At 48.3% G+C, this 24,289-nt stretch overlaps 20 protein-coding genes and 1 non-coding gene across 21 annotated transcripts; 14 read left to right on the top strand and 7 right to left on the bottom strand.

Moving 5' to 3' along the window:
- Positions 1 to 10: 10 nt before the first annotated feature.
- On the bottom strand, positions 11 to 670 carry GL50803_006038 (uncharacterized protein; the record flags this gene model as incomplete). The annotated part of the gene is made up of 1 exon (XM_038046212.1): positions 11 to 670. The coding sequence occupies one exon, from the start codon at positions 668 to 670 to the stop codon at positions 11 to 13; it is 660 nt and encodes a 219-aa protein (XP_037902090.1).
- Positions 671 to 674: 4 nt separating this feature from the next.
- Positions 675 to 757, bottom strand: GL50803_00t0047. Its single transcript has one exon. It is a non-coding gene; the product is annotated as a tRNA-Leu (tRNA).
- A 63-nt stretch (positions 758 to 820) lies between these two features.
- GL50803_0014095 (Replication factor C, subunit 4) lies at positions 821 to 1,789 on the top strand (the record flags this gene model as incomplete). The annotated part of the gene is made up of 1 exon (XM_001705311.1): positions 821 to 1,789. The coding sequence occupies one exon, from the start codon at positions 821 to 823 to the stop codon at positions 1,787 to 1,789; it is 969 nt and encodes a 322-aa protein (XP_001705363.1).
- A 76-nt stretch (positions 1,790 to 1,865) lies between these two features.
- Positions 1,866 to 2,441, top strand: GL50803_006035 (Ankyrin repeat protein 1; the record flags this gene model as incomplete). The annotated part of the gene is made up of 1 exon (XM_001705312.2): positions 1,866 to 2,441. One exon carries the CDS (start codon positions 1,866 to 1,868, stop codon positions 2,439 to 2,441), a length of 576 nt encoding a protein of 191 aa, XP_001705364.2.
- GL50803_0014094 (uncharacterized protein) lies at positions 2,434 to 4,980 on the bottom strand (the record flags this gene model as incomplete). The annotated part of the gene is made up of 1 exon (XM_038045740.1): positions 2,434 to 4,980. The coding sequence occupies one exon, from the start codon at positions 4,978 to 4,980 to the stop codon at positions 2,434 to 2,436; it is 2,547 nt and encodes an 848-aa protein (XP_037902089.1).
- A 58-nt stretch (positions 4,981 to 5,038) lies between these two features.
- Positions 5,039 to 6,034, bottom strand: GL50803_0014093 (uncharacterized protein; the record flags this gene model as incomplete). The annotated part of the gene is made up of 1 exon (XM_001705313.1): positions 5,039 to 6,034. The coding sequence occupies one exon, from the start codon at positions 6,032 to 6,034 to the stop codon at positions 5,039 to 5,041; it is 996 nt and encodes a 331-aa protein (XP_001705365.1).
- Positions 6,035 to 6,118: 84 nt separating this feature from the next.
- GL50803_0027699 (uncharacterized protein) lies at positions 6,119 to 6,505 on the top strand (the record flags this gene model as incomplete). Its single annotated transcript, XM_038046009.1, has 1 exon — positions 6,119 to 6,505. One exon carries the CDS (start codon positions 6,119 to 6,121, stop codon positions 6,503 to 6,505), a length of 387 nt encoding a protein of 128 aa, XP_037902088.1.
- A 96-nt stretch (positions 6,506 to 6,601) lies between these two features.
- Positions 6,602 to 7,297, bottom strand: GL50803_0093671 (Casein kinase II beta chain; the record flags this gene model as incomplete). Its single annotated transcript, XM_001705314.1, has 1 exon — positions 6,602 to 7,297. The coding sequence occupies one exon, from the start codon at positions 7,295 to 7,297 to the stop codon at positions 6,602 to 6,604; it is 696 nt and encodes a 231-aa protein (XP_001705366.1).
- A 183-nt stretch (positions 7,298 to 7,480) lies between these two features.
- On the top strand, positions 7,481 to 9,244 carry GL50803_00101260 (uncharacterized protein; the record flags this gene model as incomplete). The annotated part of the gene is made up of 1 exon (XM_001705315.1): positions 7,481 to 9,244. One exon carries the CDS (start codon positions 7,481 to 7,483, stop codon positions 9,242 to 9,244), a length of 1,764 nt encoding a protein of 587 aa, XP_001705367.1.
- A 20-nt stretch (positions 9,245 to 9,264) lies between these two features.
- On the top strand, positions 9,265 to 9,780 carry GL50803_0013699 (uncharacterized protein; the record flags this gene model as incomplete). The annotated part of the gene is made up of 1 exon (XM_038045723.1): positions 9,265 to 9,780. The coding sequence occupies one exon, from the start codon at positions 9,265 to 9,267 to the stop codon at positions 9,778 to 9,780; it is 516 nt and encodes a 171-aa protein (XP_037902087.1).
- Positions 9,781 to 9,962: 182 nt separating this feature from the next.
- On the top strand, positions 9,963 to 13,304 carry GL50803_0013700 (uncharacterized protein; the record flags this gene model as incomplete). The annotated part of the gene is made up of 1 exon (XM_001705316.1): positions 9,963 to 13,304. The coding sequence occupies one exon, from the start codon at positions 9,963 to 9,965 to the stop codon at positions 13,302 to 13,304; it is 3,342 nt and encodes a 1,113-aa protein (XP_001705368.1).
- A 285-nt stretch (positions 13,305 to 13,589) lies between these two features.
- On the top strand, positions 13,590 to 14,258 carry GL50803_004687 (uncharacterized protein; the record flags this gene model as incomplete). Its single annotated transcript, XM_038046116.1, has 1 exon — positions 13,590 to 14,258. One exon carries the CDS (start codon positions 13,590 to 13,592, stop codon positions 14,256 to 14,258), a length of 669 nt encoding a protein of 222 aa, XP_037902086.1.
- Positions 14,259 to 14,322: 64 nt separating this feature from the next.
- On the top strand, positions 14,323 to 14,976 carry GL50803_004689 (uncharacterized protein; the record flags this gene model as incomplete). The annotated part of the gene is made up of 1 exon (XM_038046117.1): positions 14,323 to 14,976. One exon carries the CDS (start codon positions 14,323 to 14,325, stop codon positions 14,974 to 14,976), a length of 654 nt encoding a protein of 217 aa, XP_037902085.1.
- Positions 14,977 to 15,001: 25 nt separating this feature from the next.
- GL50803_004690 (uncharacterized protein) lies at positions 15,002 to 15,514 on the top strand (the record flags this gene model as incomplete). Its single annotated transcript, XM_001705318.2, has 1 exon — positions 15,002 to 15,514. The coding sequence occupies one exon, from the start codon at positions 15,002 to 15,004 to the stop codon at positions 15,512 to 15,514; it is 513 nt and encodes a 170-aa protein (XP_001705370.2).
- A 45-nt stretch (positions 15,515 to 15,559) lies between these two features.
- On the top strand, positions 15,560 to 16,279 carry GL50803_004692 (uncharacterized protein; the record flags this gene model as incomplete). The annotated part of the gene is made up of 1 exon (XM_001705319.1): positions 15,560 to 16,279. The coding sequence occupies one exon, from the start codon at positions 15,560 to 15,562 to the stop codon at positions 16,277 to 16,279; it is 720 nt and encodes a 239-aa protein (XP_001705371.1).
- Positions 16,280 to 16,392: 113 nt separating this feature from the next.
- On the top strand, positions 16,393 to 17,481 carry GL50803_0017375 (uncharacterized protein; the record flags this gene model as incomplete). Its single annotated transcript, XM_001705320.1, has 1 exon — positions 16,393 to 17,481. The coding sequence occupies one exon, from the start codon at positions 16,393 to 16,395 to the stop codon at positions 17,479 to 17,481; it is 1,089 nt and encodes a 362-aa protein (XP_001705372.1).
- A 26-nt stretch (positions 17,482 to 17,507) lies between these two features.
- Positions 17,508 to 18,506, top strand: GL50803_0017374 (uncharacterized protein; the record flags this gene model as incomplete). Its single annotated transcript, XM_038045923.1, has 1 exon — positions 17,508 to 18,506. One exon carries the CDS (start codon positions 17,508 to 17,510, stop codon positions 18,504 to 18,506), a length of 999 nt encoding a protein of 332 aa, XP_037902084.1.
- Positions 18,507 to 18,512: 6 nt separating this feature from the next.
- Positions 18,513 to 19,916, bottom strand: GL50803_0013007 (Zinc finger domain; the record flags this gene model as incomplete). The annotated part of the gene is made up of 1 exon (XM_001705321.1): positions 18,513 to 19,916. The coding sequence occupies one exon, from the start codon at positions 19,914 to 19,916 to the stop codon at positions 18,513 to 18,515; it is 1,404 nt and encodes a 467-aa protein (XP_001705373.1).
- A 185-nt stretch (positions 19,917 to 20,101) lies between these two features.
- On the top strand, positions 20,102 to 22,570 carry GL50803_0093693 (uncharacterized protein; the record flags this gene model as incomplete). Its single annotated transcript, XM_001705322.1, has 1 exon — positions 20,102 to 22,570. The coding sequence occupies one exon, from the start codon at positions 20,102 to 20,104 to the stop codon at positions 22,568 to 22,570; it is 2,469 nt and encodes an 822-aa protein (XP_001705374.1).
- Positions 22,571 to 22,603: 33 nt separating this feature from the next.
- On the top strand, positions 22,604 to 22,978 carry GL50803_0017371 (Tctex-1 family protein; the record flags this gene model as incomplete). The annotated part of the gene is made up of 1 exon (XM_001705326.1): positions 22,604 to 22,978. One exon carries the CDS (start codon positions 22,604 to 22,606, stop codon positions 22,976 to 22,978), a length of 375 nt encoding a protein of 124 aa, XP_001705378.1.
- Positions 22,979 to 22,993: 15 nt separating this feature from the next.
- On the bottom strand, positions 22,994 to 24,253 carry GL50803_0040995 (IFT complex B; the record flags this gene model as incomplete). Its single annotated transcript, XM_001705328.2, has 1 exon — positions 22,994 to 24,253. One exon carries the CDS (start codon positions 24,251 to 24,253, stop codon positions 22,994 to 22,996), a length of 1,260 nt encoding a protein of 419 aa, XP_001705380.2.
- Positions 24,254 to 24,289: the final 36 nt, after the last annotated feature.

The following is a 24,289-nucleotide window of genomic DNA, read 5'->3' as shown; positions in this document are numbered from 1 at the left end:
ATATTAAAATTTATTGAAGATTGTGAAAAAGGCTTCCCGCCCACAGCATTGATGGTTGAGCTATGGAAGCCACGTAAAATTGTTTTATCTGATCTTTCACATCTATTTTAAGGGTCCTCAGCAAGATGTAGCCAAGTAAAAGGGTACGACATTTGTTCGCATCCTCGCTCTTATCAAACTCAAGGATAAGTCTTTTAGAGATGCAGCACAGGTCAATAACGCATGGATGCCCTGCTTCGCGGACTTCGATGATTTCTGCCACAGGGCATTTCAGCAAAATATCTGATGTATGCACTATCACGTGGAGATGCCCTACTGTCACAACTGCTGAATGAAGCACGTAAGACCCCGTAGAAACATGGCACGAGAACATGACGCCGTCTTCCGTTTGACTTGCATCGCCTCCTACTTTGCTAGCTTCGGTAACCTCTTTCGCCAAAAGCTCTGCTGAATCACACCACAGCAGCACAGTAGCGCCGTGGCGCAGATGTATGCGCAGCAGAGCCGTAGACCTCGAGTCCAGAGAGAGTGCTCTGACCCTGGCGTACGGAATCTGCAAGATTATGCTGCGCGCAGCTAGAGAGAGGAAAACGAGTCCTGCACCGACGGGCGCGCAGACGGTCCAGAAGAGGGTGTGATCAGGGCGGCAGAGCGCCGCACGGTGGAGCATAAAATGCCAGCTGTGGGGTTCGAACCCACGCGATCTTGCGATCAGAGGATCTTAAGTCCCCCGCCTTAACCACTCGGCCAAACTGGCGCGCCCGCGCGGGACCTCACCAGAGGCCGGAGTAGGCAGTTTATTGTTTGAAAAGAGTGGCCGATGAAGGCACTCCCATTCATCGAGCGGTACCGCCCGCGCACCCTCGACGGGCTCATCGGGAACCCGGAGATCCTCGCGCGCCTTCGCTACTTCGCCGCACAGGGGAACCTCCCGAACATCCTTTTCGCCGGCGGGCCTGGGCTCGGGAAGACGACGATCGCTCTTTGTCTGGCCAACCAGATGCTTGGTGCACATCGCAGTGTGGCCTTCCTCGAGCTTAACGCGTCGGACGAGCGTAATGTCAGCGATATCCGGGCCAAGGTCAAGACCTTCGCCCAAAAGCAAGTAACTCTTCCCGCGGGTATCCAGAAGCTCGTTTTCCTCGACGAATGCGATGCAATGACAGAGGCCGCCCAGCAAGTCCTTCGCCGCATTATGGATGACGAGACTGGCTCCACGCGCTTCTGTCTCGCATGCAACAACATCTCGAAGGTTATCGAGCCTGTCCAATCGCGGTGTTGTGTTCTCCGCATCATGCCTGCTACGCAAGCAGAACTTATCAAATATCTACAGGAGATCTGCGAAAAGGAAGGGGTTAAGAGCGACACCGAGGCACTCAAGGAGCTTATTTCTATCTCTGGGAACGATGTTCGCTCATGCCTCAACAGCCTGCAGCTGGTTGCAGACGCTAACAACAAGGTAATTACAGTGGCCGGTGTTCAGAAGGCTCTCAGCACTATAGATGTTAAGGTTATTGATCAGGTTATGAAGCTCCTGACATCCGGCAAGTTTGACGACGGATGGATGCTTATAGATAACCAGCTCAACGAAGGTTACAATTACGACGATATCTACAACGCGATGTTTCGCTATGCCCTTAACAGCGAAACAGAAATTAATGACGTGGTGCGGGCTAGTATGCTTCGAATTCTCGCCAGTTTACATGCAAAGAGCAAGACAACCGTTTCAAGTCCCTTGCAGCTATGTCGTCTGCTGGCTGAGCTCTTTCTTCAACTTTCTCCGCACTAGAAGTGCAGGAGCCCTAGTACCCATTCAGTAAACCTACATGACGTTTGATGATCTTTGTAAGTACATAAAGAATCTTATGTCGGAGGTGAATGCCTCGTCCGAACCCTTAAATATACTATCTGCGGAGCCGTCTTTGAAGCACTCTTCAGTTCCTAGGTCTGTTGACTCCCTTACGTCACTTGGTCCAGTGTCCAGCCCCACGGAACTAATGAAGGCAGTACTAGCAAATGATCTGAGCAGGGCCAACAATTACTTCCACGAAGCAGGATGCTTCATGACCAACGGTGAAACAGCGCTGATGATGGCTGCTAAGAGACACCAACTGCCTCTGGTATCTCTTTTACTCCCACAGGAGAAAAACATGCAGGATAAAGATGGTTACACTGCTCTCATGTATGCGGCCTGCTACAACTATACTGAGGTTGCCTGTTTACTAAAATGTGAGCTAGGAAAGCAAACAAGCTCTGGATGGACAGCGCTCATGCTTGCGGTGTTTCACAACAGTCTCGAATGCATTCCCTTGCTACTTAGCGAAATGCCGCTGCGGAACAGAATGGGCTATACTGCCCGGGATCTAGCTATAAAGGGTGGAAGGACAGAGGCTCTACAGGCCATGACAACGCCTTCCACTCTTCCTCGAGCGCCTACTTAGAATAGTAATCTGGCTTGGTCACTTTCATGGCTTTCCACGGTCCAGCGGGTTGTGTTACTGCATCCGTCTTGAAATTCAAGCTTCGAGGAAAAGGTGCAGCTTTTGGCTGAGCTAGTGATGCTCTAGTGGCATCGTGGCGTGATATATGCTCCCTTGTTACACCCTTTACTGGATTGAACGTGCACCATTTGGTCGGGCCTTTATTCTTGTGCACATATGCATCCAGCGTCTTTCTTATCGCATCTGTATCCAAAGTAACTGTTTGTGCACCACTGGGTGCGTCACCATGAAAGTAATCCCGTGCAACAGCCTGACGCCCTACCTTGTCTATCGCAGGTTTTAGATCCTCCTTTGCAAGGATCCTGCGACTGTTGTGATGACTTGAGAGCATGTATGATATGACCTCTTCGTTGCTTCTACGCACGTCCACAGATGTCTTCTTCTTCTGCTCCGCATTAAAAGCCTCAATGTCCCGTTTCTGTGTGAGCTTGTCGCGAAGTTGAGATGCTCTGGCTAACAGGTCATCTGGGGCTCTCTGGCTCTGCTTTAAAAGTATCATTTTGCACATATCTTTTCTTGTCGTGAACGTATCCAATAATGATAATGTCATGGCATGTGTGCTGTCTATAGGCTTATCCTCTACGATAGATGTGCGGATAGGTCTTTTCGAAATCAGAGTAGTCATGGATGGAGAGCGCCAATCATCGCCTGGGCCAGCTCTATCGGGAGAGAAGTCCAGGGTCAGCGAAAAGGAAGATAGTCCAGAGTCACTCATAGAATAACTCTGTGGCTCTGCAGCCTCCTCTTTACTTTTCCTTTGCTGCCGTTTCTCTTCTAGCTTCTTCAGTTCATTGTTCAACCGCTGAATACACATATTTATGTTGTAGGATTGTCGCTTGGGCGCCTCTGGCTCTGAAACAGCTTCACCCTTTGGATTGTCAGACTTGGACGGATTAATTAGTGAGAAGAATGCTCTGCTATAGTCACTCGGCATAGAGCTTGTACTAGGTTCAGTGGTAAGGAGCTTTTGTGACTGTGGGGACAAATGCTTACAAGGAACAGAAGACGGTGTCACAGCAGTAGTATTTGAAGTTGCAGTCGTCTGTAATAAGCCCATCCGAAACGCAACCTGGTCTTCTTCGTAATCTCGAATTATGCGTACTAAATCCCTTTTGTCCTTGTAGCTTGCATAGAGAAGTTCAAGAATACTGTGGCTTGCGATTATCTTAATAACAATTGGCACTGTGAGATCAGCATCGTATCTTACTGTATACTTAATTCCATCATTTGTTATACGCTTAATGGTGACACCAGAGTTATGACCTTCTAGACATGAATCTTGAGATTTGACTGATTTGGTAGCCGACGTGCAGTGAAGCAGGTCATTCAAATCTTCCATGATTTCATCGGCGCAATCTTCTTCTGTATTGATAATTTTCAAAATAAAATGACTGTATTTTAATCTGTAGAGCATTTCCTCATTCTTTTTCCGTAGGCTCTCGTCATCATCCTGGGCTATATAGTGGTCGCTTTGTATATTATTGGAGTAACTATAAGTCTGTTGTCCCCCTACTGATTGATCAGGCGAGTTTGCATGACAGAAAACTTGCTTTCCTTTGGCATAAAACCCCTGCTCTGATACAGCATTTCGCAAATTAGCTGCAGCTGCTGTGAGATAGGATCGAAACAAGTGCTTTTTAATACTACTACTCTTTCGCACAGCCCTCTTCAGGGGCTGAAGCGCTAGTTCATCATATGGATGCAGGAGACTTTCTGGAGCTAGTTTGAAGGGATTTAGCACAGCAAGAGCAGATGAGGAGCGCATGCCCACGTCATCATAGTCTGCATACATGATAGGCTTTGTACTTCGTTCATCGTTGGCTTTATTGGCAAGTCGCATGCGTATTCGCTCGTCACTATAACTGATGCAACTCGTGGCTCTGGGGAAAAGGTATTCTCGCTCCAATTTTGATGTATTCGGTATGATTGCACGTAGTGTGGTGCTAGTAAACTCTGCTTTAGGAAGCTCCATTTCTCCTAATCCACCTGACGTGTTTAGAACACTTTTTGTACTGTCGTTACGTTTTCTTTGCTGCACTGCGGTTAAATTCTTCATCAATCTCTTGTTTGTATGGGTTGATTTCATGGTCGGGGCCATGTATTGAAAGTCTGTAGTGGCAGCACTTATCTGCTCGTCGTGACGTATTAGCACATCCTTCTGGGAATCTGACAAGCAAGTTACTTTGGGAAGACATGCCAATGACGCCTGCAGAGATGGGGCTAGTGCACTTTTGCGTTCCGTTTCTTGAAGGCATGGGAAGAAATCCACGGTACACCACGGTTCAGAGCGACATTCTGGTCCCCTCGTATCTCTGGGGCTAGTACTATGTTGTACTACTGCATGAGAATGTGGTGTTCTGGGGGAGAAAGATTCTGTAGTAGATAGGAACGTGGGACTGCACTCTTCCAAATGCGAATCCACCGTACCCCTTCTACTGCCATCATCTGATTCAGTGATAGATGGCACACAAGTTGACATACACACAGGTTGCTATACTTTTCTTTTCGAGTCAACGGAACAAGCGTTTACTCTAATGTCAGTTAACTTGCCTACGATTGATGATGCGTTCCACAAGTAGGCAAACCAAAATAATACAGACACTGAAAGCCACAATACCACCACTTGTGTAAAAGAAAACAGGGACACTCTCGCTGTTTGGTATGTACACATTCATGCCCAGAAGAGAGGAAAACATGCATGCAATCTCGATAGCTAGCGAAACAAATGTTATGTGTAGTTCAAAACGAAGGATCTTATTCCGACGCTTATCCAAATCCAATTCGCTGAGGGAGAAGGTGTTGAGGATGTTTGACCGCATCACATCTACCGTGGAGATCATTGCCTTAGTAAGAAAGAGGTATATCTCTAGCATGTTAACCAGAGTGTCAATAGGGTAGGGCAGATAATCATTTCCATTGTTGAAGGTCTCCTTCTGAACCTTGCAAAAGTAAAGTCTGTCTCGTTGGAAATGCCTGTTCTTGAAACAAAGACTAATAATCTCATCCTCGTCGTCTAGAAGATCTGAAATTGCGAGTGAAATGCATTGACACTGGGTGCTGAGGTCCAATAGGCGATCAGGAAACTGAAAGAGAAGATCCTTAACTCCGTCCTTTGTTCTGTTTGCCAAATCAATCTGAACGAAATCTGAATTAATATCGTTGAGCCTAGTCCGCAAGGCAGCCGTGGCAGTACTTATAATAGTATCAAGCACTTGGACTTCGAACGGCTCATTGACTAGGTCTCTGTGAGAAACTTGGAAGCATGCCTCCAGTTCCTTAAGAGAGTCATCAGTGAGCCCGGCCTGGACCAGGTAGAGAACAGTTTCTGTTATGATGCCTCGAAACTGTGTAAATTTGAATATTATGGTATCCTCATCAGCTTTGAGATATGCCATCTCCAAGGAGAGGGAGGAAAGCTGCTTGGGAAGAAGCACAGCTTTGGTCTCGGTAGACCGAACAAGCTTCCCATCGAGCATAATGTAGATATAAAAGACCATCTGTCTATTCACGGTTTCAAGAAACGTGTAGTGCATGAGCAAAACTCGTTAGTAGATACGGAGGCCCGGGACAGTGTGGAAAAAGAAGGTTATCGGTTTTTAATTTTTCTAACATTTTTGATGGGCCGCACCAAGGTGCTCATAGTCACTGCTCTTTGCTTATACTGTGGAAGGCTTTTCAAGACAAAAGAGGGGCTGGAGCTTCATCAGCGAGCTCGGCATTTTCGGTGTAGTACTCCCGGCTGTCCACGTCGTGGTCAGCGATTCAAGTCAGTAAGTGCGTTGCATGCACATTGTCTCAAGATACACCCAGATAAGCCCCTACTATATGTCCCTAACGCATACAGGGCATGCAGCTCTCTTGGAATTGCTCGGCTGCTTGAATTTCTAGAAGGCACCGGGTCTTCAAGCAACGAGCTCTATGCACAGATTCTAGCGTTCCATCGTAAGAAACTAGAAGCTCTTCATCCACGACGCCGGATCTGCTTTGCATTCCCTACAGCTTAAGTCGTAGTGACTGCTGTCAATCTAGTACCTGTTACTAAACAAGTGCGAAACACAGCATTGAATTTACAAGGCTCTGGAGATCCGCTGCTGCTACAGCTATTCTACAAGCCCCCAATTGATCTTGAAGCCGAAGAGGTGCATGTTCTCTTTGGAGAGCTTTGCGTCAATATCTTTGTAGTATGTCGGACTATCTGAGTTTGTTGAGGCGTCTAGACTGGCGATGAGCTTAGACTCTAGCTTGGGGTATCTAGAAAGAAAGACCTGAGGGAAGCTACTGCCATAGAAGGATCCGTCTACAAGCTCTCCCTTCAGAACGTCATGCGATAACGGAAGGTAGACATCCTTGCAATAGACACAGTATCCTCCCAACGGAGACACCCCTGGCACGTTACTGGCACCAACGGGAAGTAAGGGACAGTCTTTGCAGCCTTCTCTTGGACACATACCAAACTTTCCAGCCAGAAACATCCGGCTAAGCTTTGCTAAACCTTGATCAGTGGTAACAAAGCGCGCATGGAGCAGACCGTAGAGCAGTCCGATCTCCACCTGAAGGCTCGCGTCCTCAAGTTTCTCTGTGTCAGCCTCGTAGGAAAACTCTAGCCCCTGTAACACGGCTTCGAAGTTGGTGAAGAGCTCTGGAAGGTCTGCGTGATTAAAGGTATCTCTGATAAAGTCTAGCGGCACGTTAACTAGGAGGTCTGTATTGACTATTGGATAGTCCATCGAGTCCTCCGACGAATTATAACTATCTTGAAGCCAGCTGTCGTTTGGGGGCTGCTGTGGTGTTGTCATGGGGGACTGTTTTTTAGGTTTTAAGTAATTTACTCTGTTTCAGGAATCATGCAGAAAGAATACTCTAAGCAATGTATAAGCACAGTTATATACGCATAGCCGCACTTGTGCTAAGGCCTCGGGCTCGTTAAAATTTGATGCGAAATTTCAATTTTAATCTAAGATCTTAAGATCTAGGATTTAATGCAGTCATCTGATACGCTGCTCGTATTTCTGAGGCAAAAACTGACTGAACAGACAAGCTCCACTTTTCGACTGTTTCAAGCAGTTGATATGGATGGAGACGGGTATGTTTCCGTGCACGATTTCATTCAGTACTGTGACCGGTTTTCTCTGCCTCGCGGGGTTGTCACCGAGGAGCAGGTGAGTAGCTGGTTCAGTAGATATGTAGATTGCAACGAGTCGGGTTGTATTGTTAATAGCAGGCGAAGAAACATGATGGATTATAACCTTTTCAAGCACTTCTTAGAGGATGGCATAGAATCAGTTGTTGTCTCTCAGGAGGATAAAACAGCAGTTACAGTCGACACAGTTAGGCGCGCACTGGTCCGGTATATGCATAGCTTGGGGTGCTCGGTCTATAAGTTCTACAAGGTGTGTACCCATGGAGCAGAATTCCTTTATGAGCATCATCTACGTAATATTCTAAGTACACGGTGCGGTATCATGCTTTCAAACTCTGCCTGGAGTAACCTCTGGAAACAACTCAAGAGTGATCCTCGGATCCAGCATATGTCCATTCACGAGTTTAACATCTTGCTTCAGCATCAGCCCGAGTTACCCTTAGAATCTTCTAATACCCCAGTGGCAGCAGAAGAGACTATCACATTTGATGAGTCTGCTTCGGACATGAAGATCAAATTTAGAGAAGAAGGTGTACACGATGGGACCGAGCACAGATTGGCATACAATACAGAGCTCGATGGAAATGTGTCGTTAGTCATGCTGTATCTTGCTGAGAGATTTACAGCCATTTCTTCGCCGCGTGCTCTTTTTGGAAGAATAGATAGACGAAGATACAACTATCTGACTATAGCAGATTTTGTTTCAGCGGTGAGGGACCTTACCGATATAGAGGTAAGCGAAGAGCTGACAAGAGATATTTTCAGGGTGGTGTCTGAACGTGCCAACGACGGTTCAACTCATCAGCTAATGTCTTATCAAGGGTTCCTGAAGCTCTTGTCTTGTCAGGAATATCTAGTTCCTCTTCAACTTCCTAATCGTCCCTGCAGCACCGCGGCAATGTATTGTAAGCGGCCCTTGATACCTGTTGTTGAGTGTGCTTTAAAGCCTCCGCAGCATGGCAGGAGAGCAACCATAAGTGTGCCTACAGGAGAAGTGGATATGAAGGCATCATTCACTGGAGCATACAGTCCAAATTATATGAACGTACCACACAATTCATCGCATCAAGCTTTCTCTGCGGACAAGCCGCTACCAAAACAGTGCGTGAGGCCCGCTTCCACTAGCTCTGTAGCCAAATCCAGCTGTTCCCTATCGTGTCTTCAGACAGGTGACGACCAGAGGTACACAACTACTGCTCTCAACTCACTGCCACTCTCAAGTTTTAGCGAAAAACAGTGTAACAAGGACAATGGGTTCATTACGACTGAGGCACAAATGGAGATACAAGCCCAACACACAGAGTGTAGTGTATTTGTCCAGGATGTGATAAAGAAGTTACGCGCCCGCGGGGAGTCCATGAGGGTTCTTCTTTCTGAGGCTTTCCATAACAGGAAAATTGTAAGCTCAAAAGAGCTACTGTGGTTCTTCAGAAGTAGACTGGGAATAGCTGTTTCTCCTCTGATCATCCTTCAAACATTCAAGCTGGGGGGAAATGACACCATACAAATAGAATCTGTTCTCAATGTGTTTAAGTTGCGGCCAGGAAGCACGGCTCAGCCACAATCCAGGCCCCGAGCACGTGGATCATGCGCTCGAGCTTGAACTCTGACACAAAATTTAAAATGCCTCCCAAGAAAGATGCCTCGAAAAAGGCTCCGGCGTTTGTCTCTCAACGGCCACCCTTTGAATACACAGCAATTAGACCCGAGGAATATGACAGGGTTATAACACTGACCGTTAAGCTTGTTTCGTGGTCTTATTTAAATTTTGTTGTCCGGGTGCCTCTCTCGACATCTCTAGCGGCAATAAAGGATATGATACGGCACCAGCACAGAGGTGCTATCTCTACCACATGCCTCCTGCCCTCGTCAGGAGGCCCGCGCATCTCAGACCTTGGTACCCCCGTGTCTGGGCTGACTGACTACGATCGGCAATCTATTAGCAAATGCTTGAATAAAGATATCAGGCTATATAAGGGCTCTCCTCTCACATTTCCACCCTTGCCATCGGATGACCTTCTTACCTTGCAAGACATTGGGTTTGTTGGGGCTACTCCAGATGAACCCCAGGTAGAAGCAGACCTCTTTTATGACTTCACATCTGCAGTGATTCTGGGTAAGGGTAAACAGAAGTTTTGACTACGCAGCTCGACAACGTAGGAAGCAGGGGCCGTATTCCAGTAAACTGTGAATGACAGCGAATCATTAGTTAGTGTATTAGAGGCCTCAAACGTTCTGTACTTTGTAGGAGCTGGCTTGTGAAGTGCCATTAACAGGAACAGCGTGTATGTTAATTCTGACAATAAATTTTGTACCACTCAATGATTAGTTCCTCGACAGCTCTCAGCGAGCACAGTTTCGAGAGCGACGAGTTCTTCCCAATTAAAGACACTATCAACGAAATCATAATGCTTTACACCGCTGGAGACGAGGTTGCTGCTAACGTAAAGCTACGAGAGCTCACGGATAACATAATAACGGCATCTAGCAAAAGCATTGATGAACTGTTTTCATACAAATGTCTTCACTTAATTTTTAGCTTCGTGGGGGATGGCGCCCATGAGTTGTCCCTGCATTTGCTGTCCTTTTTGACTATCTTCTCCCAAAATTTCCATAAGCTGCAAGAATTCAGTAGCTCATCAACTGGCAACTTAAACGCCTTTCTGAAGCCACTCAGACACATAGATAATCCAGAAATTTTAGTAACATACTCTGATTTTTTTCGGGACTTGTCCTTTACACAGAATCTCAACTTAGGCTATACTATCCTCGCCCATATCATTACTAGCATGTTTTCTGAAGATTCCTTTTCCAAGGTCCAAAATTTTGGAGCCGTACTTAAGCAGCTGCTTTCACCGCACAATATACAGATTGCTGACTTCTTTCTAAAGTATCTGAATATATATCTTTCTGAAAACTACTCAGAAATAGTCGGCTATGGTAAATTGTCTGCCCTCGAGCTGGCTGATAAACTCAGGTCCTTAGAAGCAACTCTTGCCTTCCCACGAAACGAGAAGCAGTCTATTTGTGAGCGGCTGACCATCCTAGATGAGGAGAGTGCACATATGGAGCAACGGAGCCGAACCCCAAGCTTGGCCCAAAACCTGACCTATGCACCCTGTCCCCTGCCTCAAACCCTGCAAACTAGCTGGGGAGTTATTAACAGAACGTCACGGTCATGTACACCTATTCTAATTGCGAGCAGAGAATACCCTGGAGATTATCAGCGAAGGCAACTGTGCATTGATCAGTGTCTCGATACACACTCTGTCCCAGAAACAGCTACAGAATTAGATGACAGAGCGATGGACGCGTTCTTTACAGCAATCACATGCTTGATGGAGACCCTCCCTCTGGGGTTTTCCCTAGCAATGGATATTATTACCATGAGCAGAGAATCATTGCAGCAAGATGAGCAAATAGATCTGACCCAAGACTTTGAGGAAAGGCGTTTCTCAGGCAGCGTGGACAGTACACTATCTCAAGGGTCCTTTGTCTTTTTAACGAACAAAAGCGGGCCATGTAGGAAGCCAAGTGACGTTGGTCCTAGTAATCGGTCAATAAGCCCCTTTCCTACCACAATCAGCTATAGCAAGGCCCTTAGTCCAGATGTATTCCTTGACAAAGAGGAGCTCAAGGTCCAAAAGCCCATGATGCCTCCTCGGCATACTGAAACAAAACGCCCCGCAGAGAGCGTTGTTTCTACAGATATGAGGGTCTACGAGACCATGCGGTTATCTATAGATAGTAGTAGCTCTTCTACCCCGTTACTACGCACCCCAACCGGAGAAAGTGCGCAGCCCCCGTCTCTAACTGAAACAGAGCTAACACCAATACCTGAGCACTCGAACAGAGTTCAAGAAAACGACGAGCAAACGTTCCAGGACCTATTTAATGCCCACTTTATGCCATCTACGGTAGACGATGAGGTTCCATTTATGCCAACTTTAGGGCAAAGGGGTTCTGGATCAGACTTTCAATGCGCACACGTTACTCACAACACCTTTCAGACACTAGCTCACAACTCAGAGTCCGACAACCCATCTTTTCAAGTGATCACCATTCCTAACCGCGCAACCATTAATCCGTCTCTCATAGATCAGGCTCAGCAATATCTGCAAACGATTAAAATATTTATTCATCGAACAGCCCTACTTCTTTCTGATCCAGCCGTCTCTATATTTATTAAGTTGAAAATGCTAAATCTCTTGCTCTTGCTTTCCAATGAAGCCAAGGAGCATAAATACACAGAGTTCTTTACCATAATGACTGAGTCAAGTTGCTATGATTCTATTATTCATCTTAGTATAAAGACAGAGCAGGGGTCGGTCCTACATGGTCTAGCATACAGCTTGCTTACTGCAGCTATGAACACCCTTAAAACGTTTGCGCTCAAATCTTCCATGATGACTGCTATTCTACATAAAATCAGGCTTGTTTATGATATGAATTTGCTGTACACTGGACAAAAGGCTTTGCAATGCCGCTCATTTCAAGAATTTGTAGACTACCTATCTGTCAATGGGCTGTATCCCTTGCGAAGCCGAACAAGCTTGATATCCCTGTGCTTAGGATTAGTGAAGTATTGGATCAGCACATGCTGCGGATACGACTTCTCATTTTCGGGGTTGTTTACCCAAGCATACAGCATGCAGACTAGCACTCAAGAGATAGGGCTCGGTATAGATTCGTCGACGGCTCGTGCTAATAACCTTTCAGGATCTAGGTCTGCTGCATACGACTCGGCAGAGCCAGAGGTATTGCATAACTCATCATGCCATTCCAATAACACATCGATGCTTCCAAACTTCATCAATTTTGCCAATCCAAACAATCGATGCGTCCTTGTGCCGATACCAGGTATAGTTGGCGAAGTGTCCATTCTTCTAATGAAGCGGTTCCTGTCTGTCTTTGTTCTCAGCACGCGCACAGCGCGATATTTCTACCACATGCACCCCATCCAGTACTACTCTACGCCCACAGGTAGGATTGTAGCATTGAACACCTCGCTCCGAGCAAGTATTCCTCCACCTCCCTCAGCGCTCCTAACGGCAAGCTCTCTTGCAAGTAATTCACACCAAAGTGGTGTATACCCCCCTTCTGATTCCCCCAAGCAGCTGGTCACCAGTGTCACAGGCGCCCTGCCACATAGCGTGGTTCTTTCAAGTTACATGCAAAAGAGTATCAATTGGCCCGGACATAGTACTCTTCGTGAGGAAGACTTAGTCGGTCCGTGTTCCATGTCTGGGGATGATGAGCTGTTAGAGACAAACATGAGTAGGACAACAAGCAGGTATACAAATACCGACAAGCAAAACTTATCCCAGAAGATTGTAACCAGATACACGATAGAGGTCCCGCAGAGTCCGATAAGATTGAGCCATCTTACTGATGCACGTGCGGGAACAAGTGGAATAAGTCTTCTGGAATCAACAAGTCTTCTTGTTGCCTCTGCAACTGGCAGCAGCGTCACGCATAGTGCAGCGCACGAAATGCCCAGTTCCTCGTCTGCTATACCGCCTCCGGGTTCGGGCAATTTTGCGGAAGCTCCACGGACTCCTAACGAATGCGAGACCCTCAGCGACCTATCAGATAGCCTAGTGCCTGATATTGTCCATCAGTACAAGGACCTGCCCATGTCACCTACAGTATCTATCTTGTAAACTTAATTCTTCCACAAGTTGTAGGAAGATCCTATGGGTTGTTGGTTAATCACAATGTTTAATAGATTGCAAAGTGCCTTAAATAACAGCATAGCGACAACAAAGCCTTGCACTAGAACGAGAAATGGAGCTTTTAATTGACAGTAATAAAGAGGAAACGCTTACTGCCCTAATAACTAACTTCATCGACTGACTCTGTTTAATGCATAATACACTTAGATATACTTTACATAAGGAGGCGCCATTACGACTTCTTTCAAAAGCAACGCCTAAAGATTAATAAAAATGCGTGTTGTAAGCGGGTGCAATAATGGTGCTATGAAGCTTATCACACAGACGCCAGCTGATCCTGTTCTTCGGGCTCTGCGCCATACTACAAACCAGAGTGTACAAGCTAAGATTGCTCCACAGCCTGTCAAGAACAGCGCCGGTCAAGATACCACAACAATCCCATCTCGAAGTTATTCCAATCAGCGAAATGCGCCAAGTTGCTCGCCCCTCAACGACACTTTTGAGCTTCCACGACTATGTCGTTCTAACTCTGCCTCAATGTCCTTAAAATCCCTAGAACATAATAAAACTCCCAACGCCAAGCTAATCAACGTATGCACCAATCCTGGAAAACCAGTAAGGTCGTTGCAGAAACATAGCATCTTTGAACAGTTGGATGCGGGCTACTCTAGAGTCAAACCTGATGTTCAATTGCCGCCCATACGAGCGCTGGTGGCAAGGAGATCTCAATCTAACCCAGAGCCTAGTAGGGCCACAGTGGGCTTGAGCTCTTCACCAGTAAGTCAGACTCCATCAAGTGTTGAGCGAAAAGGCTATCAGGCATTCTATGCTGATACTAAAAATCAGATAGTCTATGGATATAGCATGTCGCCGCATCCAGAGCGTGATGGCGGATTCCGTAGGGCACATTGCCCCATTGGGGATGTAGTCCGTGAGATGTAATTTATATAGAAGCCTAATTTTATTAGTAAATGCAGCAAAAAGATACAGATTACCGGAGACCTGAATGAGCACTGCCGCGTATAACAGATCGAAGATCCGTCACCTATCTATGCACGCACGGGACTGCCTGTACTATAAAAACGAAGATTGCACCTGTGGTATTGGAAATAAGATGCCTACTACCAATCTGCCTCCACAGACGCGGAACTTGGCATACATGTTCGACAGAGAGCAGATGTGGCGTGATCCCATGGGATTAGAGCCTCGTTACTCTTCTAGCTTATCTACACATCAAAGAGATACGGGCCATTCCCCTCACTTGTGTGATCGAGCGTGGACTGATGATCCGCAATGTTGGTGTAACATGCTCCGCATATCAGAGCAAGAGAGAGCTCAATGCAAAGCTCGGATGACTCGTCATCGCCCAAAAGAGCTCTACGGAAGAGATCCATATGCTGACCTACCTTGCGTTATGAGGACCTATCAAGGAGAAAGGGTAATCGTCCCACACAAGATCCCGCAGAGGGAACCGCCATATGGCTGGGGCTTTCGAAATTCCTTCGAGCTGAGGGAGCCAAGAGATTATACAAAGGAATACCTCGAGATTTTGCAAAAGGAGAACTCCTTCTGCGGCACATTCTTTAAGCCAGCAGGAGTTAGCGGCCGCAACGGAGTCCAAAATGGGTTTTGGCCATTTGGAGGCCCAAAGGAAGCTTGAAACAGGGGTGAGTGATAGGAGTAAAATGAAAAGTTGTTCGTGTGTTCATCCGCTTGGCACTAACGACCCTGTGCGTACTTCAAGCACTCAAGAATTGACAGCATATGGAACTCAGCGACCTTCTAATGTGATTGGTGTCGACTGGACAGGGCCTATTACAGGCAAACCCAACCTTGCATCGCACAGACATGGCATTGACCTACAAGAAGGGAGCAATTCTTGTATTGACAACTACAACCAGTATCTCCCGGAATCTTTGCTGACTGAGTCTGATCCCTCTTACCAGGCTGGCTACACCCGTGTGTTGCATTCTTCGTCTTCACGCAGCAGGGTCCCCACTCAGGTGTTTAAGCTTGCGCTTGATAGAGATAATGTTATGTGCCCTTATTTGTATGAAACGTATAAGTACGCCTTAAACGATATGGCTAATAGAAAGATTGCAACATTAACCAGAGGATTAGTTCCGGCAGCGATCCTATCTGACAAGCTGCGTCCTACAAGCAGTTATGCGCCAGTTCGCGTTCGCTATCATTTGTGAGTGAGTCAGTAAACGTTGTTGAGTCTGTAAGCGCGCCAATTAAAAATGAGACAAGCGACAGAATACATCAGAAGCACCTATTCTGAACGACCACAGCATGCATCAGACTGCCCAGTATATACCGCAGGTGTATGTACATGCGCTGCTGATGTTGAGTGCCCACCTGGGTGGAGGAAGCCTGGACCTGTCGACTGCAAGAGCTTCTCCAGACCGGTCAGGCCCCTGCTAGCACATACATCAGTACCTCCACATTGCGATAGTATCGGTCCAGATAGGTACTTTAAATATCCCATTCCTGGCGAGAACTGCGAGACACATGCGTTTGGACCAGACTCCATGGGGTGCGTGGGGTTGTTGCGTGGAGACCCCTACACTATCCCAACAAAGATCTGTTGTATTCAGAGCCACGAAGCGTATCAAAGACCTGCCTCAACCGTGTATAGACGCGAGGATCTCCATACCACGGTTGCTCCAGCAGCTCGCCTTTGTCACTGGCCTGGACGAATATCAAACTTCAGACTGAATGAGGAAGTTCCTGGGACACGTGGCCGAACAACTCTGGACGTGACCCCTAAGAAGGATCAGCTCTTTGAGCCATTCGATGACGGGTTCTCTCTTTGCCCATACAACAAGCCTCAACCCGTCATCCAGAAGTACGCTGTATCGACAAAGTGGGAAGATGGTGTTACTTGTTATGAGTGCGGTGATCCCGCAGATGCTCGATATCTAAAGGAAGAGTTGATAAAGCGTATTGCAAAAGAATAAGCTCTTCGGGTATCGATTGTGGAGGCATTGCCACTTGACTGTAAACTGGGGCTGTCTATGTGTGCGCTTATAACCTTTCTTGGGAGTGCATGCGCGGAATGCTGTAGAAAAAAATGCAAGCGGGGTCTTTGTGCTGTGCTAATGCGCGTGGCTGTATGGATTGTGTTGAGCCTAGGCATGCACCCGGGTGCCCATATCCCTTTCACGGGGTGTGTGGATGCGGCTCGTTTGACGCAGCGGATAATGTGCCGCAGTGGAATCAACAGACAATGAGTCCGTGCCCGCCACTGCAGTGTGAGCCGGTAACTGATAATGTGGGCATAAGCATGGAAGATGTTAGCAGAAGGACTATTCCCCGCTCCTACATGATCCGACCTACATCATTTCATCCGCCACCAGAGCAGCTTCCCATGTCGAATTCTTACACCCATATTAACCCTCTTTTAGATGCAGCAGAGAGAGGAGACCCGGTGCCGACGGTTATTGGGAGTCAGCGTGCTATAGAGCGGGCACAAACTGTGACTTCTCGGCCGAATCCATATCCAGATCTCACAGCAACGTTTCCTCGAACGTCGCAGGCCGGGCAAAGGTTCCGTGCTTCTAACTATCGCATGTGTCACCCAGACATGACCGGGTGGGGGGCCACAACACACGTTAGGTATGTTCCGAACAAGCAAGAGCTATGTGAGATGCGCCGCGAGCAGACAAGACTGGAGCACCTGCCAGAGTCCAACTGTCGTTGGAGGCCATCTCTGGCTTACTCTGACCACCGACCCAGGATGAAGGAGGACGTACCGATGAACAATGAGCGGCGCCCTGTTTCCCGCAACATTAACCATATGTATAGTGACTATTATGCTCGCCCACATAGCAACCTTGCTCGCACACGGGCTGCAACTGCAGATCAGATAGACTACCTCAATCCTACCTCGACCCAAATTAAATCTAGGACAGTATATCCTCAACATCCCAGTAACCATCCCACTGCATACTCGGATTATAAATCAAATCTACGGCCTCATGATAAAACTGCGCCTATCACTGCAACCAAGCCTAATTTGATTGAAAGGGAGGCAGATCTTTTAAATAAGAGTGTCACTATCGGAACATTCACACACATTAATCTCGGCGCAACGCCAGCCGGCACTGCACCCCTCAACTGTGTCACCGGAAGGGAGTGCGTCCCATGTCAAGGCTTTTAGCCTTTAAAATTTTGGGTAAATTAGTCATGGACTTTAATGGTGTTGTATGCCCTACTGGGTTTTCTCGGCCCATCACTTTCATTCGTGGATGTACTCTTTGTACTGCCCTCCAGGACACTCTTTTGTATTCAGACGGCTGCAGCGTGTACATGATTAAGGAGTTAGACTCTCAAAAGCAGGAAGAAACCCCTGGTACCGCCATAGAACCTCTCCAACTCATTTTTCTAGACCAAAGGGAAGCCATTACAGATTCCGACCTCATCATCGTCCTACATGCTCTTCCAGACGCACCAAAGAAGCACGTTGCCTTAGCCACGCTTGGTGGAGCTGTGTATCTTGCAGAACTGGCAGACTCAATGCTTTATTTGGCGATGCTCCATCAAACAGAATGTTATGGGGCAAAAGCCTTTCTGTCGGGGATTGTCAAGGGTCGAAAACTCCTTGGCGTTCTATGCACGAGTGCATCGCACCTATTTATCTTTGACGTAGAAAAGGCCACGCTGCTATTTGAGACCTGTATTGATGTCGATGTTCCTGTTTCAGGTGTATTTTCTGGTAGCAATCTATACCTAGTTTGTAGGCAGTCTCTCATTGCTTATGATGTCGTCTATCAACAGGATACCTCTGTTAGCGTGATGTTTAAGTCCTTCGCACGGCTGCCGTTGAACGGCGCGCGGGTCCTTTGCTCGCGATTTTCTCACTCGGGAATATTCCTTTTAGGTCTGAATACGCGCCAAGTTTGCGCAGTAGATAAGACAGGAGCGTCTGTTTCCACATGGTGTAAGGTGAGCAAATACGAACCGCTCTATGTATTGGACTCCAGAGGGACGACAGGCACTGAACGAATTACCATCGCGGCAGTCTCTAACGAGGTAACCACACAGCAGCAAGGTAGTAAGGAGCGTGTCAGTGAGTTTCGAACTGACGGGATGATCATAGGCATGGCAGAAACGGCCACCTTCCTCGTATTTCTGACAGAAGAGACCATTTACTTCTATTTTAGAGATAGGAAACAAGCGGAGTAACGCTAGCTAGTTGTATATATGCAAGGTTGAACGTTTGAAGAACTTCTTATAATGGTTGATACCTGCACTCATTGCATCTCGAGCCTGCACACGCGGGTCATAGCGTGCTAAGGGACCTAGGATTTGCCCCTTAACGACCATCCATTTAGACTTGAGCCAGGACTGGATGCGCTGGCCAGCCTCTGCACGAGCCTTTTCTAACGCAGTTTCCCTCTGTGCCTCTGTTAAATTGCGCATTAGTATCTCGCGTTCATAGTAGGGTAGGGTCTTGAGCATCTGTGCACGCTGATACTTCTCCACCGCCCAGTCAGGAACTTGGGGCGCATAGTTTTTCTCGTAGTCTTTGACTGATACAACGCGCCCAGCAGCAGTCGTGCGACCAATAATGGGTAGCGATGAAGACCACATAGTCCTCCGTATCTCAGACAGCATGCTTTCTAGCTCCTCTGGCGTCTCTGCAATAGTATGAACCTCTTCTATGAATCCATCCGGATAGCTTGGAGAATGATCATAATAGCCTAAGAACTCGTATGCTTGATCATTAAGTTCATACATACAATGGTCTGCAGCACGCATGTGCCCCTTAACAGCGTCGACAGATCTGAATCCCCTCTCGCATAACAGGCAGCTCCAAGTAAGGGATATTTCCTTTCTCATATAGTTGACCAGGCCTTGTGGATCTGTACAATAATTGGCTCGCAGGATGATAAATCCGTGTATTTCCATGTGCTTCAGTAACTCCGTAAACCAGTCATCTTTAGCTTGGTCCACTGTATGGTCACAGAACAAACATTCATTGTCGGGTCGAACGGGGCGTTTGGAAATAATGCTCTCCCAGATGATGTCGTCGCGTTGATCCTCCGATTTAGCAGCGAGAAGTGCCTTCTGAATTTTTTCCCACTTATCGGCCTCGTCATCTCCGATAAAGGCTGGAAGCGTTGGAATGGAATCGACGATTTCTTGTATGGCCATCTCTAAATTTATTCGCACGTTTCCATCATCAACTGCGTCGCCAAGCTGTGCATCAGTTCCTAGGACAGGTTTCCGTAGAGGTCCTTCTCTACACAACTTCATAACCATTTCTCGGTGCTTTGTGGACTGCTCATGCTGCTTGTAGGCATTTTGCGATGAAAACAACTTTCCGCAGGGCTCGCAGATATATTTGACCTTCTTGACTGGCTGCGGCGTAGCTGCACTCCGCTGTTCTAATAGCTCCATATACTCTTCGTTTGTCAGCGGGGGGAGGCCCTTGGCTTTGCGGTGGGAATTCTCTGCATGGAATCGTGTTTTGAAGTGCAGCCGCTGATCTTCAAAAGTATTGAATTTGAGTCTACATATGATACATGTAAAGGGATTACTTACTCCGGATCCGTCCAAAATTGGAGGCTTGAAATCGGTGTGAGCGTTCATGGCGGCCAACAATGCAATTATTTTTTGAAAAGTCTATAGGAAAGCCAAGAGCTAGCCAGTCTGTCTATGAGCAATAGGGCTATCCCTCACCAGCATGCACCCGGTAACAGATCTCATGTGCAGTGCTGAGTCTCTTGATATTAGGACTTCGTTTGAGAAAAGTCTGAATGGGTGTTTAAAATTAAATGAGCTTCATTGTTCTAGAGCTTTCCTTTTTGAACATGGATCGATTATCATCAGTGGATCTTAATAATAGAGTCCTTAGAGTGTGCCGGGTAACGTATAGTGAAGGCTCATCGGAGCAGTCGGTCCAAGAACACCAGCGGACGCGCCCTCGCTGTAGAATTACAGACGAAGAGCTTCGCTCTCTCTCGCTGACAAACGAGCTCATTTCTAAGTATATTGATTATGCAGACTTTATCTACACGGCTATCCCCAACGCCTACACCAATGCAGATGCCAGTATGCGGATACTTCGCCAAAAGCCCTTGTTGCTCGCCTCCAATATCGATACCTATCACGCCCTTATCACCGAGGTCTCCCTGTCCAAGTCGCCACTCTACAAGTTTCCTGTTCTTTTTCTTTCAACAGCTGTCGTAATGAATATAGCAAAGTCTGCTCTTCTAAGTAGCTTTTCGCATCCCCTAAATACTCAGCTCACTGCACTTACCACGTCTCCAACTTTGCACACTGTGAGCGCAATTGAGACGACCATTAATTTTTCAGTCATGACAGCGAAGCAACATGAAAAGCGTGTGAAGAAGGACCACAGCAGCGTGTCTGGAGACGTTGGAATTGAGCCTACGCTCAAGCAGAGCCCACTACTTAGTCACCAGAGCTCCCTGGTCCAGTCATCTAGTAGCATGACACGATCACAAACAGGAATAACGCTAAAAACAGTCGACGGAACCATAGAGCTCCTCAAAATTCTTTTGTCCAAGTACAGGGATTCATTCGAGAGGTATCTGTACTTTTATATGTCCCATACTCTAACTATACCCAACTTTGAGACAATGGACAGCCCTCTAATTCTTAGAGTGGAAGCAGACAGATATGTAACTCAAGAATATTTGTCTCAACACTGCCCTGACTTGAAGGTACAGCGGATAAGGCACTCCTTGCATGGCTTATCGTTTTTGCTATTTGAATCAATTAGCGAACTAGATCGGGGGCTAGCCTACTTTTCCGACCAGTTTGCTGTGGCGCATCCTCCCAAAACCCAGCTTGCTACTCAGGCGCCTGTCGTGTCCCAGTCTCCTAGTTACTTGATTAACTTCTTTGACAATCCATCTCTTACTAAAGGCTTTACCCAGTATGTCCCACCCATGCAAGTATCCATGTGGCCGATGACACCGAGAGCCACTGTATTCCTGAATATAATGGCTCCCGATCTTACTCAAAGCTTGCACAATATATTTCAACAAAAGCGTGCCAATAAAGAAGGTCAATCAAATGCTTTCCCATTAGTTCTAAATAAATTTTCCATAGAAACAATACCCTGCAGTGTCACCAATCTTGTGAGCAATATGCCAGCACAAGAAAAAAAGGAGGACACATACCGCGTGTCTCTGCAGACATCGGTTAATATAATGTACCCATTCCACATTAGCATCAATTCGTCAACACAGCCAAACGATGCCGTCTATCAGTTTCTTATCAAATCGAAGCATCTCTCCAATTGCGTACACTTCACAGAAAGCCAAGCTTTGGCACTTCTAAGGTATGGAGTGATCCATGTGCCCAAGGATATAGACCACTCCATGCACAGTCCATACTTATCTCATGGATCTCATCAGCCCCATGCGCATGGACCATCATATGGCAGCTATGGCGGGCATAGTCATAACACTTACGCTAACTATAGTAATCACCTCAGCACAACGGCCAGCGGCCCTGGGCGACCAGAAGGTGACGCACATTATTATAACACTAACTCTGCTTATCGGAAGCACAGGCCTCATCAAGCATGGAATACCTCTCCAAGCACTGTAACATATACATCTGGAGAGGGATCTGCGACGAGTAGACCGTCTCGATACACCTATGGACAACCCTCGAGAGAATACATTATGCCTCACTCTAATGAGGTCGTATGTATCCGACTAAAAGGTGCTAATACAGCCCAGGCAAAAGATCTGAACTCGTTTCTCGCGTCTCTTAAGCTTCTAGATCTTTTAGCATGGAATAAATACTGTGTTCTGTCTCGCAGCAAGGGGCCCATTATTCGCTCTAGTGCAAAGGGATTTGGAAATGACAACTTTTGGCTTCTAGTCTGTGCGAACCACGAAGACGCAACGCGTGTTGCTAGCACGGTGAATGATACCAAATTTATGAATTACACACTAAAGTGCGAGATTAGTACAGAATCTGTTGATATTTCAGATGCGCAGAGGAGTATAGCTTGCTTTATACCAGACAACCTTCCAAATCCGTGTACGGTGGTTTCCCTCAAAAAGCTTCGAATACAAGAGCTCAAGCGTAGTGTTGAATCGAGAAGCATTGCACAACCAGATACGTATCAGGAATCTCCGAAGGGAATCGCTCTTTTCTATGGCGACAGTGCTGCTGCCGAACGAGCCCTAAACTTCTACCGTACTAGAATAGGTACCACAGAGTGCATGCTCTTTACTCTGCCGCCTTCATGGTATTCATAGCTACTCAATCCTGACATAATTTATAATCAAAAAATGGATACCATCCGAACAGAGATCACGGAGCTTGCGCGTCCCTCGGCGCCGGCCAAAAGGTTCGACCGGCAGAAGGCCCACGAGGAGATGAAGCAGATCGTGGAGAGGCGGCTGCGCGGGCGGCAGTACGACTCCGAGGACTGCGCCAAGGTGTCCAAGGAGCTCGCAGACGAGATCCGGGCCAAGGTGCGGCTCATCTCGGACAGCAGGTTCAAGATCTGCGTCTCCGTGACCATCATCGGCCAGAAGGGCCAGGGCATCCGGAGCGAGAACAAGTGCTACTTCGACGCCGACGCCGACGCGGAGCTCCGCCACGTGTACCAGAACGACGACATCATCTGCATCGCCAACCTGTATGCCGTCTACTACTACTGAGCCCGCGGGCACCATTCACTTGCCGGCCATGCCCTTCTTGAAGTTGACCGTGGAGACAAGCACGTGGTACAGGATCTCCTTCGGCGAGCCGCCTATGTTCAGGAGGTCCCCGGCCTGCCGGAGGAAGAACTCGACGTCGCTGTTTGTGCACTTGGACGCGAGCTTGTTCAGGCGCGTCTGCTCGCTGGCCAGCTCTGTGTCCAGGTCGAACAGCTCCAGCAGGGGCGCCCCGGGCGGGTCGGGGAGGACGGGGAAGTGGACCGCCGGGATGAGGGGCGGCGTGGGCTTCTCAAAGCTGGGGTTCACCAGCTTCAGCGTGGGCTCCGACCTGCTGAATCCCATCTTCTCGTACAGGGCCGAGACCTGCGGCAGGATGCTCGGGTTCGCCGACGGGACGGTGTCCAGGAGGTCTGTGAAGTCGTCTGGAAGCGCGTCGGGGGCGTGCAGGCAGGCGCGCATGTTCAGCGCGACCGTCTGCGTGTCTGGGATGTAAACGGACTCCTCGGCCCCTCCCAGGAGGGACTCGTTCACGTTTGCGGCAGAGGCGAGGGCGGGCGCGTCCGGGTGGCGCAGGAGGTACTGGAGGACCAGCTCGAAGAGGGCGCGGTTGTCGAACCTCGCGAGGAAGCCGTCGGCGAACATCCGCGACGTGCCGAGCACCACGCACCGGCCGAGCCTCGCGGCGCCGTCCTCGCGCAGGGCGGCCGCGACGGGCTGGTTCGGCGGGAACGCGCTGTCGCCCGACGAGAGCACGACGGCCGCCAGGCTCGGGTTGACTGCGAACGACGTCCCGCAGGGGTAGACGACGGAGACGTCGCGGGCCTCCGCCGCGGGGCGCGCCTTCTCCAGCTTGGTGAGCAGCGAGGAGCAGACGAAGGACGAGGCGGTGAGGAGCAGGTGCGTCGGGTGGTACAGGCCGGGGGTGTGGACGGAGGATATCACGGGGTCTGCCCTGATGCCCGAGATCCCCAGCTCGTTGAGCATCTTCTCGGCGTGCTCGGAAAAGCGGGTCCGGGCCGCGTCGGCGACCATGACGAGCACGGGGCCGCCGGAGCGCCTGTGGCCCTTGATCGCCTGGACGTCTGCCTGGCTGAGGGTCTCCAGCCCCGCAGAGACGACAAGCAGGGCGCGCTCGGGAAGCGGCCTCGAGAGGGAGGAGGTCACGTCGACAGAGAGCCGGCCCGGGAACGCGTTTGCCAGCTGCTTGGTGAGGGCCGTCGTCGCGTCTGCCTCTCCAACGGGCGCGTGGAAGACCAGGTGCGGGGCGCCGTCCATGGCCGCGATTTTTAAGGCCGGCTAGTTTACAGACGG

Source organism: Giardia intestinalis, chromosome 4 (assembly GCF_000002435.2).
Source record: "Giardia intestinalis strain WB C6 chromosome 4, whole genome shotgun sequence".
In the NCBI taxonomy this organism is placed as follows: domain Eukaryota; phylum Fornicata; order Diplomonadida; family Hexamitidae; genus Giardia; species Giardia duodenalis.
This window is presented reverse-complemented; position numbering and strand designations above follow the sequence as displayed.